An 18185-nucleotide genomic window follows, 5' to 3' on the forward strand; every position below is an offset into this window, starting at 1 on the left:
TGATGGTAACCACGATCACATGATTTATCTTTAAATGCTGGATGTAAACAGACACTTGTACTCGTGAGCAAGGGAAGCTGTTCCCGAAACGCGTCGAGTAGGGCTGTGATTAAATACCAGTTTTGAACGCAATTGCTGGCCTGGACATCGTTCTTTTCAAAGGTGAACGAGTGTGGTGGAATATATATATATATATATATATATATATATATATATATATATATATATCCAAACATATTTCTACACCAGAAGTACGACAACTCCAGTGCTAAAGGAAACTAGCTCTGTTGGAGATAAAGCAACTTACCAGGATTCCCCTTTGTGCCCCTCCGGTTCTTTCTTTGGTGAGAATCCTGTTTGGCATATATATATATATATATATATTTATCCAAACATTTGTACACCAGAAATACGACAACTCCAGTGCTAAAGGAAACTTCAAGCACTTTATTTCAAACATTGGAGACAGGCAGGCAGTCCACCATTATTAACTTTCCGAAATATCCTTAAATGTTTCGGATTTCCCTCAAGCCTTGATCACAGGTAGGCATTCATCAAACTGATATAAGGTCACGTGCTTATTTAGCATAGGTCAGACACCAGATTGGTTGTAGTCCAACAATTCCTGTGTCCGTGTTTGAGCACATTTTCAAACTTTCAAAAGATTTCATTTAACTGATTCTTGTTAGTTCGTTTTGGGTATTTTAAAACTGCAGTTCATAATGTCATTAATCATGTATAAAAAATTTGCAAAATAAATCACGGGATTGTGTCCAGGAGAAATTGCAAGAGGAGGTGGGCAAGGGATGCAAGCAGAATATTTCATTCTGCTTGCTGATGTTTAAAAGCTTCAAGCAAGCCCTTGGAGAGTGAAATTGTACGAGGCAAGTTTACAGCACTGATTTATTTGCACATTTTTTATACATGAGAAGGCTCTATCTCCCCATTTCTTCTTTCAAGTCCTAGGCACAGTGAGCAAGTATCAGTGTGCCGAATGCAGGTTTCTACTTGGGGAATGCCAGTGAAACATATCTTTAATCCTCGCCGGACTGGGGAGAAAAAGGGCCTAAAGCACTGTGTAGAGCGCCTTAAAAATAATGCACCAAGGACCCTCTCACCGCCAAAACCACCCTCCACGAAGGAATGAAAGCCATCGCCGAGTGGATGAAGAACTGCCGGCTGAAGCTAAACTCGAACAAGACAGAAGTCCTCATTCTCTGCGCCACCCCCCCAGCCTGGGACGACTCCTGGTGGCCAACAGCACCGACACCCACTGACCACGCAAGCAACCTAGGGTTCATCCTCGACTCCACGCTCTCCATGACAAAGCAGGTTAACGCTGTCTCATCCTCCTGCTTCAACACCCTCCGCATGCTCCGCAAGATCTACAGGTGGATCCCCACCGAAACAAGAACGGTCACCCAGGCCCTCGTCAGCAGCAGGTTGGACTACGGAAATGCCCTCAATGCAGGAGCCCTGGCCAAACTCCTGAAACAACTACAACGCATCCAGAATGCCTCCGCACACCTGATCCTCGACATCCCTCGCCACAGCCACATCACACCCCATCTGAGAGACCTGCACTGGGTTCCAGTCAACAAGAGAATTACCTTCAATCTCCTCACCCACGCACACAAAGCACTCCACAACGCAGGACCAGCATACCTCAACAAGCGACCCACCTTCTACATCCCCAACCGCCAGCTCCGCCAACCTCGCCACCATCCCCGCATCTCAAGAGCAACCGCTGGCAGAAGAGCATTTTCCCACCTCGCCGCCAAGACCTGGAACACTCTCCTCATCCTCCTACAGCAGTTCCTGGACCTTCTAACCTTCAAGACCTGGCTATTCGAGCCGTAGCAGCACCATCCCCACGCGCCTTGAGACCCACACGGGTAAGTAGTGCGCTTTACTAATGCAGTGATTGATTGATTGTTTGATGGGGAGCCAATGTAGTGCCCACAGCCCCATAGCAGCCGATTGGCACCTGGGAATCTCGAGCAAGCACATTCTGTGCTACTTGGAGTTTGTGCTGATGATGGAGTCCAGATAGATTGAGTTACAATAGTCCAATCTGGACATAACTAGGGCTAATGCAACCTGCTTATGTGCAGGCTGAGGGCTAAGAGAAAACACTTTTCAGAGCATCCTTATGATCCAGAAGCAGATTGCCACAGTGCGATTGGCCTGGGCATTGAGTGTGAGCTCAGAACAGTCTAAGAGTTTTGGCCTTCTCCACTGGGAGGGGACGTGGGACATTTGCCTAAGGTGCCTGGCCACTAATTACTATTCCAGCTCAATGAGCAAGGGCCAAAGAGCAGCACCTTGGTTTTATCACCATTTAATTTCAGAGAGTTCCGTCCCATCTAGCCTGTAACTGCCGTAATGCATTTAGAGAAGCTTTCTGCCGTGGTGGCCGAGTTCTTGGAAACTGACACAATAATCTGTGTGTCATCGGCGTATGATAACACCTGCATCCCGAAGGCCCCGAATATATCCTCAAGTGGTTACACATAGGAGTCAAAGTGCATAGGGCTTAGATGATGAGCTCTGCAGCACTCCACATGGCAGAGAGAAAACCCCTGAGTAGTACTGCTGTACCATCACCTTCAGTTAGCGATCCCTAAGGAAAGAAGACAGAAGGGCTAGGGCTTGATGTGTGATACCCATGTCTTGAAGGCACTCAATCAACAGCAAGGGAGAGATGGTATCAAAAGCAGCTGATAGATCAAGAAGTACCAATGCCACACCTTGTTCTTCATCCACTAAACGCCTAAGGCAATCTGTGGCTGAGATCAGCCCAGTTTCAGTACCATGATGCTTCCTGAAACCGAACTGAGAATTTCTCAGCCATCCCTTCTGTTCTGCAAATCCCATCAGCTGGATAGTTAGATGTTTCTCTAGCATTTAAGCAGGACACAGTAATTATCACAGACCTTACTGTCAAAGCACGTTTTTTTAAGAAGGGGCCTGATCACTGCCTCCTTCCATCGCCAGGGATACATCCCGGAAAATATAGCTTTATTCATCAAATTGAAGAGCAGTTGAGCCACGATGCTGGCAGCCGTGTATAGGATCTCTGCAGGATAGGATTCCAGAGGTGACCCAGATTTATTATTAAGGATGTATTGTTCCACCATCTTAGAAGTAAGGGATGAGAATGCCAAGACTAATATAGGCCCTTGGTCCTTATACTCAGACGTCTTGGAGGGTGCTGGTTGACGTTCTCTACCCGATGTTTGCTGTGCATGTGGATTAGAGGATTTATACATTCAAAATCATCACAGATGTCAATAATTTTAAATTGAATTAAATCAGCTATCTGGTTGCAAAATGTTTGTGAACCTTCGGCTTTCCAACAGCAGGAAAAGTGGAAATCTGATGGACCACCCTAAAGAGTTCTTTGGCAGAGGTAGCCTTTCAATTTTTTGGGTACAATATGTAGATTTCTCCTCAGTCAGGGCTAATTTATATTCCCTAATTTGATTCCTATGGATCACTTTTTCTTTCTCTTCCTGAGTTTTCCTCCAGATTCTCTCTTGTCAGCGACACGCCTGCTTGAGTGTTCGGAGTCTATCATTATACTAAGGGGCTGATGGAGAATGACTCTTTTGCTTAACTTTTCTAAGGGGGGCTAGCCTGTTCGCCGCCAACGCCGGACCCTCTGCAAAAGCATCAGCGCCCTTGTCCACATCCTCCGCAATCTCAATGGGTATGCCATACAGTGTTGGACAAGGCTTCAACCAAAAGCCTTTCAAAATTCTTGCCCAGGTCTTACTCTTAAGGGGCTGACAGCTTCTAGTTGTAGAGGGGGAATTAAAAGAAAACGCAACTGCGTCATGGTCGGATCTGCTGAGCGGAGTGACTGATTGATAGGACACCCTAGTATCATTAAAGAGTATACCATCTAGGGTGTGACCTGTCTCATGTATGGGAGCTGACACCAGTTGAGTAATTCCCACGCTGGACAAGGTTTTGATAAGTGCTAGAGTCTTGGTTGTTGTTCTCTTCAAGATAAAAATGTAAATCACCCACGATGGTCAGGCACCTATTAACGCAAAACATTTCACCAAGGTTTCTTAGCTCATTTAAAAAAGGGAGTTTGGGTCCTGGAGGTCTATATACTAGCTGACCGGTAAAGGAACATGTGGGTAATGGTATAAGCTTATAATGTAGGGCTACACAAGTCTTTTAAGTCAAACCCAGATTCCAACAAACATTTATACTGAATTTTATACACAATAGCCAAACCCCTTCCCGGCCTAAATGCCCTGTCCACTCTTAGGATTGAGTAATTTGATGGAATGGCGTCAACTAGGTCATGTCCAGACCTTTTATTGGCCCAACTATCAGTTATAAAAACCCAGTCAGGGTCCCATGATGCCAGAAAAACACAGTGAGCAAGAATTTATGAGGAAGCTCTCAAAATCAGCTTCTGACGTACGGTTAGGAAAACCTTCAGCTGTGTCCGGAGTACAGACTAGTTGGGGATTTCCCTCCAACCTGTTAAAGCCCAAGCCTTGAGGATCATTAAACTTAAAACCACAGGTCCAAAAATTGGGCTCTTGTCTACTCATATCTCAACTTTTGCATAAATAAGGACTAAATAAAAAAAATTATATATAAAAGAAAAACACAGGTCAAACAGCAGCATTGTTGTTGCTCACAAAGATCCAGGAAGGGGAACGCAGTACAAGAGGAGGAATCCCACCTACCTCTTTACTTCAATAGGAGGTTTCTAGAGTATTTAATAACTGATGCATGCTCCCCATTAATCCGACCAGAGTTTTGGGCGCCAGGCGCAGTCTTGACGCGAACGGGCTTGCCTTAGGTGCACCCACTGAGCGTGTCCGCTGCGCGTCCACATGCACATGGTCCTTAAGTAGTCTAGTTAACCACTAGAAAGCTACCTAAACGTCCCCTCGCCCATCCCAGAAGAGAGCAGCTGCCTGCTTCCCTCCGCAACAATCATGCCGCCAGGCTCGTGGCAGACCAGGGAAGCAGGAGGAAAACAGATTAATAGGTCAGCAAATTAATTTAAAAGAAAAGCTGTTTAAAAGAGAAGTGGCACACATAACATTTCTAGAAAAGCGTACCGGACGGCACTGCTTACCCCCATTAAGCTGAAACATCACCTCTTCTTCTCTGAACCCCATTGAAAGCCTAGAAATAAGGGTTGGAATGAACGTTCCATTTGCACGTATGGTTTTATTTTATTTTTTTCGTTGACATCTTGATATTGGACCAGCAGCTTTGATGTCGACGCAGTTCAGGGTTGACGCTGATCATTCCTTACGTCAATTTTCCGCATGCTTTAAACACATTACAATCAAGGGAAAGGAAATGAATACTGGGAGCACCATTTTGCACCCCACAACCATCTACGGAAACAGGAGCATGACTCTTGTCATGCAGAAGATGAGTCAAGGCAATCATCCCTAGAATGGGCGACAATGTCCAGAAGGTGATGGGACGGTGGGTGCAAGGCGTCAACTAAGACATTTACATGTATAGCTTAAATATCCGCAGTCCAGGCTGCTAAACGTAATAAGCATTGTAAACTGATTCCTTTCCACTGCAAACAATTATTGTTTAAAATATATTTAAACAGCGTATAATTGGATTATGTTAGCAGACAAAGGTAATGATGGAAATACTTGTGCATGTTTGTCTCCTGAAATTCTTACAGCACCTGTGGTTTTCCACCATAGATATGTTAGAGAATAGAGTGTCCTTCTTGCTTCAGAAGACTGTGCAGAAGGAGTCTTAAAGTAATCAGAACTTTGTATAGTATCTTCTTGCAAATCGATAAGGCATACCGGAATACATTTTGGTACAGTAAATCAGTAAACTAGCTACACAAGAGCACAACAGTAAACAACAATTGTAGAAGTGAGCGAAAGGCAATATAAGAGCAGAACAAAGTCAGTATGTACTAATGCTCAAATCGAGGTATATGGAGGTACTCCATTGTTTGTGTGGGTTACTATCTAGGTGGCTACACTGTTATGTGCAGCAGAATAATGGAACAGGAGAGTATGCAGTAGACATGATGACCATCTGTGCTATTATACGTGTGTACAAATGTACAGGTGGGGAACATCCTTTACGACGCGGATTTTACTCCGCAGTGCTTTTACGACGCGTCCGTTACAACGCAAGTCGTAACCACGACTTGCGCTGGAGGGCGCTACAGGATTAAGAATAGTATATTTACTATTCCAGCACCTTCCCTAGTGTCCACGGGGACTGGTGTTAGAATAGTAAATTATACTATTCTCAATCCGTGCCCCCAACGCAAGTCGTGGTAACGACTTGCGTTGGAAAAGCACGCGTTGTGACGGTACGGGTTGTACCATCATACATCCGTACAGGTACCATGACTGTCAAGTAGGCCTTGGAACAAGTGAAATAGTGTACAAGTAACAACTGTCATGTGCCCCAAATTGACTTACTTTTGTACATATGGCACGATTTCCACATGCACCGCCCTCTGCAGACACGACATGAAAATAAACATTACGTGGCATCCCGTTACTAAGATAGTGTTGTTGCTACTTTTTAAATGTATCTCCTTTGGTCCTTACAGTACAAGGAAAACCCCAACTCATGTTTTGCACACCCACTCCCCACCCCCGCATTTGGGGATTATGGGTTTCTTCGACAGTTTGTTTATGGTATAGGGTTTTTTTCTAATGGGTTTGAGGTTTTCACATTAAGCCCCATATGCTTGGTACCATTGCATGGATCTGTCCCTGTGAGTATGCACTTGTCTCTTCACTGTCACTTCAAAGGTAGGTGGGTGTGCTTGAATCAGTGTGCTTTAGTGCAGCATTGCAGGCATCGGGCAATGCCCAGGGGATTTGGACCAAGGGTATGCATTAATAATACTGATAAATGGGGAAAGGGGCAGAGAATTGTGCAGTGAATGTGTGTGAATGGCCTACTTCAGTGTACAGCAAAGGAGATATACAAGAACAGCAGTGTTATATGATACAGGTTTGTCAATGTAAATTAAGGCGACTGTGCAGACACTGGTGCATACCTTTTGTCAAAGGTATAATCTTTGCATAGTATAAGGCGTGGCTGTAAAGGTTTCTCTCTGCAGATGTGCGTTAGGTGTTTTAGTGCACACACTAAGAAGACTGTTCAAGCGCATCCTTGTGGAAGTGTACGAGTGCGCATGTGAATGGGGGCCCAAAGTCCGACTGGTGTTTAGATGGAGGATATTTGGTTGCTGTGGCGTGTATGTGTAAATGTGTGACTGCATAAGTGCTTCATTGTAGAGCGATGGACTTTAAGTGAACACAAGTGTTCAAACATAGGCTTGTGTGTGTATCTCAGTGATGGAAAATAGGACTGTGCAGGTGTGTGTTGTATGGTATGAAGGTATATAAATGTAACAGGTGGAGATTTAGGATTTATATAAGAGACATAATTACTGCGCTATGACTCTTAGAGTTGACCACCTACTACAAACAAGTGTTGTGCAACTGCTGTATGGTTCAGTACAACCTTACAGTTTTTCTTGAAAGTAGGATCAGTTTGATTATTTTCGACAGCTGGCAGTAAAATTTCCCAAAGAGTGTCCGCATTGATGCAGAAGGGATGTCCGCTTTGCTTCCTGATATAACAAAGTGACTATCAAGAATTGGGGAAACTGAAGGCAGAAGAAGTTCAATCCAACGCAAAGTAAAGCCTTGTGCAGATCGAAGGTGACCTAAAATGTGAGTTTATTAGCTATCGAATCGATGCAGGTGTTGCAGTGATATGTCTGTTTTTTCAGACTAGTCAATAGGTCAGAGGCCAAACTGCAGATTAAGTGAAATCTTTCAAGAAGGCATTGAGGCATGGTTTACATGAGACAATACCTAAGCCCATCCATAATGAGGTCATGGCTAAGTCTGGACTTTGTTGGAGAGAAATCTAGAATGCAAACCTTTGACGATTGAACTCAGTTTACCCCATCAGAGTATGACTGAGGCACACAGCTTGCCAACTGCTTCAAACCATCTGACAAGCTGTGTGGCCCAGCTTCACATCATTGACCACAGACAAACTATTTTGTTGTTGGTTAAGCAGTTTCTAACTAAGCCCTGCAGAGAACATGGCAACATAAATGTAATATTTTTGTTGGAACAAGGAAGACTCAGCTATCAGGTTCACTTCTGCAACTAAACTTAACTAGCAGGAAGGTAGATTTGTATCTCAGAGGACTGGTTAAGGTGGAGCTGATGGGCAGCTGGAACACAACACTTGGTTCTAAAAGCTTTACCTTTCTTGAAAATCATCATCACACATTTTCTGAAGTCTAACTTCACCAAGTGGTCCTCTGATTTTCTGGAAAGGAACTAGGCCTGTGCATGTGTGACAAACTCACTTATCCCTTGATTCTTTCCAACTTGCATGCCTTACATTCAGCTATAACAGTTAGGCAAAGTATCCTTTTCCACCATTTTTTAAATGCATGTTTAATGGACTTCTATGTCATGCTTATGGTGAAGGCCTGAACTAAAAATGAATTATCTCAGTTTAGGATGTTGGCGGGTCTACTTGAACCAAGATGATGGGTGGTGCAACAAACAATGGTGGGTCTAAAGCATTTGCTCCGATTTCCGACATGGTCTGGATGCTGTTAAAACTGGGGTTTGGCAAGTGCAGAATGTCTGAGAGTACATGTGTTTCAAGAGTAAACTATACGACCATAAAGAATGAGACAACTGTACATTAATATCAGTATGGGATATATGAACGTAAAAGTGTCACAATGTAGATTTTATCCGTGTTAGGTTTATAGGTGGAGATGTATGGATACAACTACAGCCCTTTGGAAGGAAATGGTTCAAGGTACAAGTGTCTAACTGTAGAATCTAAGTATGTGTAGGTACATCACTGATGAGTGGGTAAAGGTACAAGTGCATCTCAGTAGAATGACAGTACGGGTACGGCAGTGCTGAAGGCATGATGGTACAGGTACATCATTATACAATGTGTGAGTGTACTAGTGTATCGGTGTGGAATGCTGTAGGATCAGCTTTGTCACTGTAGACTTTATGAGAGAATGAGTGCATTGTTGTACAAACTATGACTGCACTGGTGTATCAGCATAGAAGGCATAACTGTAGAGCGGTGTCATTGCATAATACGTGACTGTATTTGCATATCAGCGAAGAATGTATGACTGTACTGTGTATCTGCAGTGGTGTTTATCCTACACTGCTTAAGTGTATCTGATTACACAGTACATGTTAGTGGCAAAGTATAGGGCTACAGATTGTTGGGAAAGCCCTCTATAGGGGGTGATGATGGTGACAGACTCATAAGAGGACAAGAACTAGATGGCGCCTTGGCGAAAGATATTGATATGGAATTATCCTTGGGGCATAATGTGAATAGAGTAAGATTCATGATGAACAAAAGTGAGGGAGATGGACTTTGTGAAAGAAGAACATTGAGGGAGATGGGCTTTGGGAAAGAAGAAAATTGAGGGAGATGGGCTTTGTGAAAGAAGGACCTTTGAGGGAGATAGGCTTTGTGAAAGAAGGACCTTTGAGGGAGATGGGCTTTGTGAAAGAAGGACATTGAGGGAGGTGGGCTTCGTGAAAGAAGGACCTTTGAGGGAGATGGGCTTTGTGAAAGAAGGACCTTTGAGGGAGGTGGGCTTTGTGAAAGAACGACCTTTGAGGAAGATGGGCTTTGTGAAAGAAGGACCTTTGAGGGAGATGGGCTTTGTGAAAGAAGGACCTTTGTGAAAGAAGGACCTTTGAGGGAGATGAGCTTTGTGAAAGGAGGACATTGAGTGAGATGGGCTTTGTGAAAGAAGGACCTTTGAGGGAGGTGGGCTACGTGAAAGAAGGACCTTTGAGGGAGATGGGTTTTGTGAAAGAAGGACATTGAGGGAAAAAGACTCCCAATGAGGATGACCTGGCTGGAGGAATGATGTTGCTAGGGATGGATGTGTTGAGGTACGGAATGCTTGTGGAAGGAACTTTGAGAATGACAGACAAGGACTCAATGCGTGAATATGGTTCATGGAGAAGGACTCCAATGGGGGAATGGTGTTAATGGCGGAAGACTCCATGGGAAGCAAGGTTACAGATCAGGGTCCATGTGTAAAGATGCTGATCTAGAAGGACACGGGGAAGAACAACACTAATATAGTTAGGGAATGGTGTTAATTCGTATAACTTAATCAGGTGAAATATGCTGAAGGAGAAGAACTCCATGTAGTAAGGATGCTGATAGGGGAAGGTTCATGGGGAGTTGGTTAGATGCAGAAACACACTATTAACAAATGATGCTGACGGAAATGAATGCATTGAGGGATGGCCTAGATGAATAAGGGCTCAAGGGTGAATGATGTTAATTTGTGAAGGACAGGTGAATTTAGTTTAAGGTTAGCCAGTTGAACGGATCTTAGAAAACTCATTAGTAGTCCTGGATTTGCAATAAAAGAATGACATCATCGGATTGCCATTAACTGCATGCAGGTCATCCACAGAGCACGGCATCATCATGCCATGAAAGACGCATGATCCCTCATAGATATGAAGCGGAATTCACTCGACTTGAAGATAATGCGGGGATTTCCTTCGGTTATGGAGACAAAAAATGTGGGTGGCTATAATATGTCTCATCCATGGTTAAGTCCCAAGTGCACTAAGAGTGGTCCCTACCCAAACATTCAGACAACTCCCATTTGAAATAATATAGTCTACCATTTTGTTTTTGTGGATAAATCTGAGGTTCCTCTATTTGCGTTAAAGATGTACCAAGCTCACAAGTCCCATAAAGAATATGGAAGATTTAATCCAAGAAGTTTGTAGGGCTAGAAGTCCAGTAGATCACTTGCATTGTCAAGTGCCTGACAAGCAGTTTTTGGCAAGTGACTGACTTTGCCTGGCACAGTAAAACCTTATAGGTATGCTGATGTTTAGGGAGTTTTCTCCCTCCAATGGTTCCCCTAAAGCCTCCCCTCATTCAAACCAACAAATGGAAAGCACATTGCCTGTAGGTGCTGCACGATCATCATAAGGCATACACCTCAGGTTCGCCTGCTATTTTCGGCATGTCCAGTAGTCGAGGCCGCCACTATATGTCACAGCATGCTCTCTTTGTAGGTTTCATTGAGGCTATGTGGTCGCCGGCGCCCACTCTCCAACCTTCCTCCAGATAGTAGCCGGCGCAGGGAGGAAGTGGAGCTTAGGTCGCCACAGCTTTGTAGATGCATGGCTTCCTGACCGGGTACTCGTAACAAATCCAGCGGAATCTGCAAAAGCAAAAAATTATAAAGTGAGAAATACGATAGGGGGGGCAAACCTTTTATATTGCGATTATAAAATAATGGAGAACTATTATCTCCTTAAAAGTTCATTCGTTCCAAGCTAAATCTGGATCAGAAGTGACTTGAAATCAATTACTGGAACTAATTTCTTCAGCCAGAGCTGACACACAGTTAGAAACACCTCCATGTGATTAAAGGTAACTTAGACATCCAGTGTAGCGATCTGCCCTTTTCCAGCTAGCTTTCATGTCAGCTGCTACAGAAAATAATTAACAAATAAAAACACACTCTTAAGTACCTTCATTTGGTGCAGATTGGCAAATAAGAAAATGTATTTTTTATAAAGCCATATAACCTCTCTAACTACAGCCCAGTGTCTCTGCCTCTGTTAGCGTAGCCGGGGCACCTAATGCATACAAGGAAATTGGTTCCTCCATCGCCTGGTTATATTGTAAAAATCCACTAAATGGATGGACTTGGGCCCCTCACATCCCTGGGCCCTGGACCCAATGCGGCTGCCGCACTACAGCTGCTCCTGTTTGCTTCCTCTTAGCTTTAAAATGCTGGACCACATAGTTTTTAACTGCCTTACACTGACTCTAAATTCTAATAACTTGCTAGTCAATACCCTTCAGTCTGGCTTCTAAGCACTACTTCCTAAGTGAGGCAACACACACATATTTAACCGGCTTCATCACAGTTTCTCACCTTAGTTGTCTATCATAAGTTCTCCAACTCCTTGCTCTTTCTGCAGCGTTTAACATGGTTGACCACTCCACTCCACTCCACTCCACTCCATTCCACTCCACTCTCCTTCCTCTGCCTATCTATCATCCGCTCTCCTTTAAACGTGTTCTCCTCGTAACGCTCTGATTTACATTATTCAGGTACCTGGTATTTCCAAGTCATCATCCGCCACTACTATAGGTGAGCACTCCTCAAGCCCTCCTGGGTCCACTCTTGTTTTCTCTGTACATCATCTCCCTCTTTTGGCTTCTTCTCATAGCATCTCAACGCCAATGACACACAAATATTTTTCTCTTTCGCAACTTTCTGACTACCGATGCACATATTTCCAGCTGCATTACTGCTCTTCGCCACTGGAGGGCAATACAATCCCACAGCCAGAGCTTTTATACTTGCCATCATACACTACAAAGGGCCAGATGTAGGAGACCAAATACCGGTCAGTAACGGCCGATTTCGATGTTTGACATGTAGGGGGCCTGAGATTTACAGAATCGGTAAATTTACTGATTCTGTAAATCCAGATGTAGGTGGCACAGTAAACAGTGCCACAGGCCCTTAAGAATTCGTTATTTACCACCCAAAACTATTGGGTGGTAAATAACGAATTCCGGTGTACATGCACATCTGTGCATGTACACCAGTGCCATGTGGCACACATACATGCGCTTAGGGCATGTATGTGAGTCACATGGCACACAAACCAGAAACAGGGGTGCTACAGGGTGTCAAAGTGACACCCTGTCCCCCTTGTCAATTCAGTATTTTTACCGATTCAAGGCCCATAGGAATCAATGCCAAATACCGATTCAGTAATTACCGAATCGGTAAATACCGAATCCTACTGATTCGGTATTTGATACTGAATGATTACCTACATTAGATTTACCGATTCATGAATACCGAATCGGTAGAATTCTGTATTTATGAATCGGTGAATCTAATTTACCTACATCTAGCCCAAAGTCTCCTTTACTCTTCCCAAGTACTGCCTTCCCAGCATTTTCCCCCTCTAGCAACAACTTCAGTTTTTCTTTACATCTTAAATCTTAGCATGTCCTTTGACTCTCACAACTCCCGCTGCCATTTTAGCTTGGTACCAAGTATTAAATACACGCAATGTCCACCAACTCATCCCGTCCTAAACAGCCAAAGCAACAAAAAAACAACAGAGGCCTTCAGAGAAGTTACGTAGAGTCATTCAACCCTGCGGACAACACTAAACATTCGCCAGAATCGTCCTCACGGCTGTTCCTGTCAATGTTTTATTAGTTTGACATACAGCTCCGTCAAATATGACAGCCACCCATCAAGCTTTCACAATGTTTTAGTTTTTCCAAAAAGAAAACTCCCACAGCAGGAGTTGACTTTTGGAAAAGGTAAATTAATTGCCCCTATACCATGGGGGCTGTCTCCCATGGTGTGGGGTACTTAATTTTTTTTTCTGTCCTTCATTGTCAGGTTTTATCTGACGGTACAAACAGCAAAAAACGCACAACACTCTAAATCGGGTGGACGGTGTGGTATGTGAATCTCCAATGGACCATACTTTGTTCGGCCTTTGACGGAGTATGTCAGTGAAGGAGTAGTCTTCATCATTGACATATTTAGGTCTGTAAATCAGGTAGGCGGACCTTCAGTTTGGTGGAGAGGGTACACCGTCACGCTATGCCTAAAATAGTCCCTAAAACATATTGTTAAAGCTAGTTAAGGCTTAGCAATGGTCTACCGTACTTCTACTCACACCTGCTATAACCCTACCTGAAACCTAAGGTCTGCATAGCAGAATCTTCATGCATGATGGAACCTTCCTTGTGCTGTGTTGCTCTGCTAATATTCTGCCTACTTCTCTTCTATGGACAGCAGACGTCGGGTCATCCCCACCATGCAGGGATTTAAAACTTGAAGATAAGTAGTGTATGCTAAACTCTGACAGCCCTCACCATAAATATGCATGTTTTAGTATCTTCATTTCCTGATTCAGTTCCCTTGAGAGACAGAGAGTGAACGAGTGCGTGAGTGATTGAAAGAGTGAGTGAACGAGTGTGCGCGTTATGTATTGTCAACCAGGGTTCTCTGTTAGCCACAAACAGGATGATGAGCTGTACCGTGACTGATCTTTTGTTAAAAGATTTATTTTTGAAATGTTATGAGGCTAAATAAATAAACATTTATGTTCAGCCCTTTCATCAACTGTTGTTATCTATGGGGATCAGATTTCAAAGTTATACACTCCACTCTCAAGGGACTCAGAAGCAGATTTGCTCTCTATTATACAAGTCATCACTACCATGTCACAGTGGATGGATACTGACTGGTCTGGTATAAATGGAGGCATTGGAGATACCTGTGGCTTGGTTGTACTTTGAGCACTCTGGCATGAGCGTTTACCTGCTTCTGGCAGGAGGATCTGTTGCCGGCATGCTCTGCACCTGCGGCCAGGTTGCGCTTGGACCTCTGAAGGAAGCGGGACACCAAGACCCTAGTGCCACGGCACACCTTCAAGTCACCGAGAGAGAGTGCCCCACTCTGCGAGAGCCGCTGCACCACCTCCTTTGTAGCCTTTAACTGTCTCTTCCCGACAGAGTAGGCACGCACCAGGCGATGAGAGCCAACACGTGCCAGACGCGCCTCCGAGCCCAGATCTGTGGAGGAAGAAGCAGAGTATGATTTGCATTGTCGAAAAATCGATAACATTGCACATCTGGAGAAATAAATAAATGGGTTGGAAGACTGAAAGGCTAATCCTACAGAGACCCCTTGCACAAACACACAATCATGTACTTCCTTCATCCCATAGTTTCTTTCAATCAGGACCGGGCTAAGCGCTGTTGGCGCCCAGTGCGACGATGTTTGTTGGTGCCCCCAATTATCTCTCTGCACCGATTCCCTCACTACCACCCTTTAACAGTGCCCCTCAAGTCTCCATAATCACTCTCTCTCACATACATTTCTTTTGTTTTATAGTGCCACTCAAACCAGTGTAGGGTGTCAGAGCACTTTACATCACTCACACATTACACAGAGACAATGAGTCATATCTGTGTAAATCAGTGTATAGGAAATGTTACATACAACAGAGGATTACAACGTGCAGGAGTCAAATGTCATCCATACTAGTAGGCAGTATATTTAAGAGTACTTGGCCTGGAAAAGCACAAACTCAGAATTTAAAACGTAACACCATTGTTGAGGGTTCTCTTTATTAATAATAATTGACTTCTACACAAATAAAGCTTTTTTGCAACATAAGGATAATGACAGACTGGGGAAAAAATCCTAATGCTCTAATCTATAGTTTGCCGTTTACATGCAGCTCTTTAATGACAGTTAACAGCTCACTGTTGAATATTAGGATTTTAACTTATAAACTGCAGGTAATAAGGGGTTTATTTCTCTGACAAACGCAGCAACACACTATCTATTTAAAGTATATGCACTTTAGGATCTGCATGGTATGTGTTCTTTGCAGCAGACATATTAATCCTCTGCGCTGTCTTATGAGGAGTCAAAACCTTCACTAGACAAAACTCTGATCTCTCTCCAAGAAGAACATTAATCACCAAAGTTATCTTTTTATTTTTATTGTTGCCTGAAAATTGCTGAAAGCCAGGAACGTGGCAGCAGGTGCTTTTAAAACTATGATATGCTTGCAAAGAAAGAGCACTCCCCCCTCCACCGAAGTCAGCACCCGGTGGGGTGGCACCGGTTGCACCACCCTAGAGCCAGGCCTGCTTTCAATACCAGAAAGTGTCCTTTAAACATTTCCTGTCTTACATACAAAAATGGATAGCACTGGCGCAAGCATGCGTGAGCGACTCCCAGGTCACTGGTGATTGGCTGAATTCTTCAGCAAAGTTTATCAATAAAGATTTGTACCATCACAATTTCAACAAAAATGATGACATGTTCTTTTGTCTTTCTTTCTAGATTCATTTATTTATACTTTCAATTTTTTCTGTCTCTGTGTTATATTTCCTTCATTATTCAATCATGAAGTGAAGTTTTTTTTAACAATCCATATCATTTTCACACATCAAATCGGTTTCCAATGCATTTCGCCCCATGGGCTTCATCAGGGAAATCTACAACACGAAAAATACATCACCCATTAGTCCTATAGCAATAGCGTGTATAGGCATTTCTTTATGTTAATCGCAAATGAATATGCAAATAAACTAATATCAAACTCATAATAAACATGAGGGTTACACCATAGTCACGATGTGGTTCATAACTGTCTCCGTTGTAAGTCTACATCAATGGCCGTTCTTTCCTGCTATCACCTCTCCGTATATGAGGCAACTAACTGACGGGGGTTCACATACTGCTGTGTTTTTACGCGCTAAGGTTCACCGCTATGAAATAATTAAACCACCAGCCGGTGGGAAATGCTTTCCGGCAGTCAAAAGACTTTAAGCGCATTGTGCCCCTAATTTTATGTCTAAACGGCAATCTCTCTTACCCGGGAAGTGGCTAAGGTGCACGCATATCTCCTCTGCGGCTCGGTTTCTGAAACGCTCAGCCTGTGGCGTGTGACGTGTAACCCGGAAGCGGGCTGGTTTTCATATATTTAAAGGGACAACTACGTTCGTATATTTCCCGAAGGGGTGCGTGTGTTTACAAGACATGTGGTGTCAACCTGTGTACTGCACAAACCTAATAACGGGTAAACACAAATATAAAACAGCAAAAATAACCAGCAATAATAAACAAACATTAAAGAAACTATAATCGTGAAATTATATGGATGCATGCAACAGCGCAAGTCTTTCTTCTATTCAGCATTATGTTATAGGTAACAGCTATATTCAACCCTCTCATTGATTCCATGTGGGGTCAAACTTTGTAGAAAAAAAATCCAATGATTTTCTCGCATGAGCAGGGTCTTTTTATTGTCTTTGTCCTCTTTTCTGTCAACAATTTCTAAAATGCAGGCTTTTATTTGATTCACTTGGTGCCTTTGTTCCAAAAAATGAGTAGCTACTGCTGATTTCATGACTTTAGTGCGGATGTTACTCTTATGTTCTATGAGTCTTGTTTTGAGTTTACGCTCAGTTTGGCCAACATATGCTTTCCCACAAGGGCATTTGATGAGATAGATGATGTTTTTGGTGTCACAAGTGCCTGTAACATTCAATTTTATTTTATTACCTTTCATGGGATGCGTGATGGTATTGCCTTCCATGATGTTGTGACAGTTACTGCAATTTCTGCAAGGGATTGTTCCTTTGTAATTTTTTCTGGCCTCAATGATATTCGGACGCTTAATGAGTTCTCCCAAATTCTTGGCTCGCGAGTATGCGAAAATAGGTTCCTCCTTAAAGATATTTTGGAAATCTGCTTCAGCTTGTAACATTGGCCAATGTTTTTTAATAGCTTTTTTCACTAAGTGACTCACTGTGGAGAATTTGCTGACACAAGTGATTTTAGCCTCTTTTTTGTTGAATTTGGACTTTAACAACATTTCTCTAGTTTTAGTTTGGGTCCTTTCCATGGAAGCTTTCAGTATGTTTTCAGGGTATCCTCGCTTTTTAAAGCGTTGGAGCATGTTTTGAGTTTGCGTCAATGACTCCTGTGGGTTTGAGACGATTCTCTTGACTCTCAGTAATTGGGAAAAGGGTAGGTGTTGTTTCAAAGAGCTAGGGTGGAAACTCTGGTATGTCAAAAGATTATTCCTGTCTGTTTTTTTGGTATGTAACGTGGTCTCTAGATGATCATTCCTTTTGATGATGGTCACGTCCAAATAGTTGATTTGGCTCTGATGAATTTCTGACGTGAATTGGATGCGAGGATCTATGGTATTTAATTTGCTGATGTTTTCAATTAAATTTTCTTTTTCTCCTTTCCATAGTATGAATATGTCGTCAATATATCTGACATACATCCGTAATCCCTGTTTCCATTGGTCTTTTTGTAAAATGTGTTTTTCCTCGTATTGGTGCATAAAGATATTCGCGTAGGCTGGGGCAGCTGGATTGCCCATGGATGTCCCCGACTTCTGTAGGTACCATCGCTTGTCACATTCAAAATAACTATGCATCAAAATGAAATTCAACATTTCCATTAAAAAATTTTTTATAGACTTATCATACTCCATGGTTAGTAATGCTTTTTCTACTGCTTCCAAACCCAAAAGGTGTGGGATGGAAGT

General features: G+C 43.1%; 1 protein-coding gene across 1 annotated transcript in view; it reads right to left on the reverse strand.

Annotated features, from left to right (window-relative positions):
* Positions 1-10590: 10590 nt before the first annotated feature.
* The window catches only part of ENTREP3 (endosomal transmembrane epsin interactor 3), a 96928-nt gene continuing 89333 nt past the window's right edge, over positions 10591-18185 (reverse strand). Inside the window, exons 11-12 of the mRNA XM_086946372.1 lie at positions 14423-14676; positions 10591-11269 (exon numbers count right to left, since the gene is read on the reverse strand). Of these exons, the coding sequence (XP_086802498.1) occupies positions 11099-11269; positions 14423-14676 (425 nt within the window). The 3' untranslated portion in view covers positions 10591-11098. The remainder of the gene's footprint in view (positions 11270-14422; positions 14677-18185) is intronic.

This window comes from Lissotriton vulgaris, chromosome 12 (assembly GCF_964263255.1).
Source record: "Lissotriton vulgaris chromosome 12, aLisVul1.2, whole genome shotgun sequence".
NCBI lineage: Eukaryota > Metazoa > Chordata > Amphibia > Caudata > Salamandridae > Lissotriton > Lissotriton vulgaris.